The 4,438-nt window shown below is 39.1% G+C and overlaps 2 protein-coding genes across 2 annotated transcripts in view; both read right to left on the bottom strand.

Annotated features, from left to right (window-relative positions):
- The window catches only part of LOC103395755 (olfactory receptor 52N5-like), a 4,290-nt gene extending 3,072 nt beyond the window's left edge, over positions 1-1,218 (bottom strand). Inside the window, exon 1 of the mRNA XM_008333546.3 lies at positions 2-1,218. Coding sequence (XP_008331768.2) covers positions 2-223 — 222 coding nt within the window. The 5' untranslated portion in view covers positions 224-1,218. The remainder of the gene's footprint in view (position 1) is intronic.
- A 719-nt stretch (positions 1,219-1,937) lies between these two features.
- Positions 1,938-4,429, bottom strand: LOC103395625 (olfactory receptor 146-like). Its single transcript, XM_008333386.3, has one exon. It carries the CDS (start codon positions 3,566-3,568, stop codon positions 2,639-2,641), a length of 930 nt encoding a protein of 309 aa, XP_008331608.1. The 5' UTR covers positions 3,569-4,429; the 3' UTR covers positions 1,938-2,638.
- Between the last annotated feature and the right edge of the window lie 9 nt (positions 4,430-4,438).

Here is a 4,438-nt window from a genome sequence, read left to right as displayed (position 1 = left end):
TGGAGTTGCCAACAATGTCATTTACAGAAAGGTTACAGAAAAGAAGGTACATGGGCTGGTGAAGCTTCCTGTCAGTGAAAATGAGGAGAATGATGCCCACATTCACAATGATTATAAACAAGTAGAACAGGAGGAAACAGAGGAAGACGGGGTACAGAGCGTCCTCTGACAGGTTCAAGTCCTCCAGCTGCAGCAGGAAGCTGTTCAATGTAAAGTTTTCCATCAACCTGAAAGAAATTATAAACACTTAAGTGAAGTGAAATTTGACCAAACAAGTGTAAGCATAAACAAGTATGCATCTATGAATGCCGTCAAACATGAATGTGATCCTGACGTTAACGAATTCATACCTCACTCTTCTGTCTTTTTCTTTAGGAGTGGTATCTGAATTTGTGGTTGCTCTTTTATAGTAACATTTTTAATCTCAGCGGATACACAGATGGTGAACACTGTGACATCAATCTCATAGCAACATAGAGAAACATACCTAAAACACACAACTCTTTCTGCCCCACCTCCAACAGGTGATCTCAGATCACTGTTGAGTGTAAATCTTGGGGGTGTTCATTTCATACCACTGGACACTGCGGGGGATCCCTTTCCATCATTTTATTACAATTGTAGTGTTTCATTTATTTACTGCTTTCAATCTTTAATAATGAATTTAATTAACAATTACAGGGTTGACACCCAAGTTTTCAGTTAACCTCAGGGTCACACAGAACATTTCAAATGCACATTCTCACTCATATTTACACCTTTGGTCACTGAAGACAGAAATATGTACCTCATTAACCATATGGGCTTGATAGCGATTGTTGTCTTTGTTTCCTCCTATTGCAAGAGACAACCCTTATTGCCAATTACCTTAAATATTTATATGACTCGGTTTGTGTGGCAATGTATTCATTGTCACTTTCTGTCCATGGGGGTGGGGGGGAGGGTAATGACAGAAAATAATTGAGAACCCCTACTGTAATTAATCTTTATTAGCTACATATCATGTGTGCCCCCTGCAGGGCTGTTTGCAAGCATGTGTTTGTAAAATGCCATATTTACCAGCTGAACATTTTGTTCAATAGAACATTGTACAGTATTTGTAGCCTAAATTAATAATTATTGAAAAAAGACAGTAATTTATCGATACACAATTTTTTTTTCATGATATTAATGATGGTGATGTGATGATGTTTTGGCCAAACCTAAAGAAATATAAAGTGTTTGTGAAGTAGAGCGGTTTTAAGATGTTAGCTTACAATTGTCTATTTCTGTCCTTTGACAGGTCTTTCATACGTGCTGTAAGATGTGGATGTGTTTTACAATGACACAGACAACCTACTGTTTCAATACTGTTTGATGTGAGAAGATGTGAAGACTATGGTGAGTACATGTTTTTCCTCTTTAGTAGAGAAGCACCGATCTACTGGTCTTTTGTCAAAAAGAGCCCATTTTCAGCATGATGAACGCCGCCTGGCTGGTCATCACTTTTGGTTATCAGGGTGCTCCGAATTAGGTTGTGTTGAATACACCACATAGTCATCCTCTGTGGATCTCTTTGCTCTGGTTGGGCAAGATTAGAATTGAGCAGATCAGAGGGGCAACTAAGACGAGGCTTTATTTGTAAGAAAAATTGTGCACAGGAACCATTTTTATTTAGAACCTCCTTTCAGTCACCGAGCACTGTATTTTGAATGTTGTTGAACTGAAGTGAGTACATAATTACTTGTTATGAGACTAACGTAGTGCACTGAAGAACACTTAACCTTTTATATATGTGTAGATTGTGTTTTCTTTGCACAGTCTCATTTGTCTACAGGTTACAGGCTTTCATACAATTAGAAATGATTTATATCCTCTCTATAGTATTCTTGTCTTGTATTCAGTATCTTTTTCTACAGACAATAAAGTCAAATCTCTATTTCTCAAACTCGGGTCTAATCCAGGACACATTGGTGATATTAAACCAATACCAAAAGTGGGGAGACTGTTGTGGTCAAAAGTTTGAGGTGTGGAACCATGACTGGGGTCTGTCTGCGGTGGTATATGGAAGTGGGACAACTCAGGACCACATTGTAGGTGGATGATAGGTTATGTCTTAGACCAGTGTTTCCCATTTTTTTCTGGGAACCCATATTTTAAAAGTCACACATTATTCATAAACTCCTGGGAAACATGATGCGAGACGACCCAAAAGAACGGTCGCTTCTGAGGGTCACGATACAGTCTTTGGGAAACAATGTCTTAGACCGCCTCCTCTATTGAGTTTCTCCAGGTTGACATAGATGGCTTCCTTCACTCCATTTATGAACCATCTGGCTTCCCCCTGTTCTCCCCAACGGCCCTCGCTTTCAGGTGTTCAGCCTCTACAAGGTTAAATAGCAGAAACTTCCGAGCAGTGAAGAAACCTCTTGTATGAGCGGTGAAACGGCTTTGGAGCAACCTACTAGTCCAGTTGCCTTTGACGTAACTACTTTTGGATAAGATGACCTTGTCAACTGAGAACCTACACAGATATTTATTCCAAGTGTTACTCCTTACAACAGTGATATAATCCCATCATTGTACATGACTTCAGACGTTTCCCACTGTATGGAATATGTGTCCTACGAACATGTTTTTTATAATTTTAATTAACCTTTTAAAGAGAGCAAAACATTTTTGACAGAAACTTTCTTATTTCTTTCGACTGTACTCCATATATAACTGGGTTGAGGCTGCCGGTAATAATGTGAAACAGAATGGCCATGAGTTTTCTGTACTCTGACGTCTCAGGGAAGCGATGGAGAACAATGATAGTCAGTCCACAAATGACCAAAATCAAATACAGTACCAGGTGAGTGCTACAAGTCTGCAGGGCCTTACTGTTCAGTGACTTGTTCTTACTGGTTAGACAGACTATAGTGATTCTAGTGTAGGTAAAAACAATGCTGCCAATAGAAGCTGTGAACAGAGCCACAGTGAAGGTGAGGCCATAGACATTATTTATGACCACACTGTCACAGGAGAGTTTAAACAGTGAAGCATTGTCACAGTAGGACCCTTTGATCAAAGTCCTGCATCTGCTGAGTCTTACAGTCAAACCAAGTAAAACAGACACTAAGACTAAGGCCACCCCCCAGGCAGAGACCGTCAGCTTGATCACCATTCTGTTGGTCATTATGGAAGCATAACGCAGTGGTTGACAGATGGCCACGTATCTGTCAAATGCCATAATGATGAGAATAGTATGAGCCGTCGTCCCGTACGTGTGTGCGGTGAAAGCTTGAACCACACATTCATAATAACTGATGAGTCGTTCAGAGGAGGGTCGCAAAATGTCTAGCAGCAAACGAGGCACTAGGATAGAATTTCCCAGAATGTCATTTAGTGGTAGGTTGGAAAAAAGCAAGTACATTGGCTGGTGAAGACTTTTGTCCACAAAAATCAGAACCACAATTCCTACATTAGTAACAATTATGAAAATGTAGGAGAACAAGAAGATCAGGAACGTTGGATATGTCATTTCTTCAGAAAGAAGAAGCCCCTCCACTTGGAGTGTGAAACTGTTGTACGTGTAGTTTTCCATCATCCTAATACAAAAGCAAGTTAAAATCTCCAACCGTTTAATGTCACAAGAAAAGTCAGAACAGTCAGTGACAGAACAACTAAAGAAGTGATCACGGTATACTGTAACAGTTAGCCACTCAAAACTATCAACTGTGCATTTACACTATAATACTTCAGTATATAATTTGTTTTTAATCATTGAGCAGAAAATAAACACAAATACAAGTAATATATTCTTTCATTGCTTCTGTTGTATTCTTACGTCCTTGTTGTCTCTCCCCACTCGGCTATGACGACTGTAGTTTGAATCAACCCAGAAAATGAGTGAATCTTTTAAGGATGTTGTGACATCATCGAGGATAAGGCAGGACTCTTCACTTCAGATAAATAAAAATGGATGTGTTGTCCAAGGGGACTCATGGGGAAAAAAGCTTTTGTATTAAAATCGTTTGTCAGGGTGTGGCCAGTTGAACATTGACAAGAAACCAATTGTCTGGTTGTTATTGTGGAAACAATTCCTCAGTTCTCTATGTTTTACAAGAAACAGCTGGAAATGTTTGTCAACCTTTTTTTTCTTTGGAAATTTTCCAATCAGAATGGAGGAAGGGTTGTTTGGGTTGGTTGCTCTTTTGTTAGCACAGCAAAGGGACATACAGTATACGTTTTATTAAATACGGTACTTTTAATTTTCTTTTCCAAAGACACACTGGTCCATCAGAAGCAAAAATATATACTTAATATTACTCTACAAATCAAATTCCAAAAACAATTGTGATTTATTTAGATGGTTTGTGGAATACTTGACTAGACCTTTTTTGGTTTGGTATGTGCTCATTCAAAGTATAGGAGTGGTGGCGTAGAGGCCTCCTGATTTGTTTCATGCTCCACTGTA

The sequence above is a fragment of the Cynoglossus semilaevis genome, chromosome 19 (assembly GCF_000523025.1).
Source record: "Cynoglossus semilaevis isolate Cse_v1.0 chromosome 19, Cse_v1.0, whole genome shotgun sequence".
Classification (NCBI taxonomy): Eukaryota; Metazoa; Chordata; class Actinopteri; order Pleuronectiformes; family Cynoglossidae; genus Cynoglossus; species Cynoglossus semilaevis.
The sequence above is the reverse complement of the archived record's forward strand: the minus strand, read 5'-3'. Positions and strand labels throughout refer to the sequence as shown.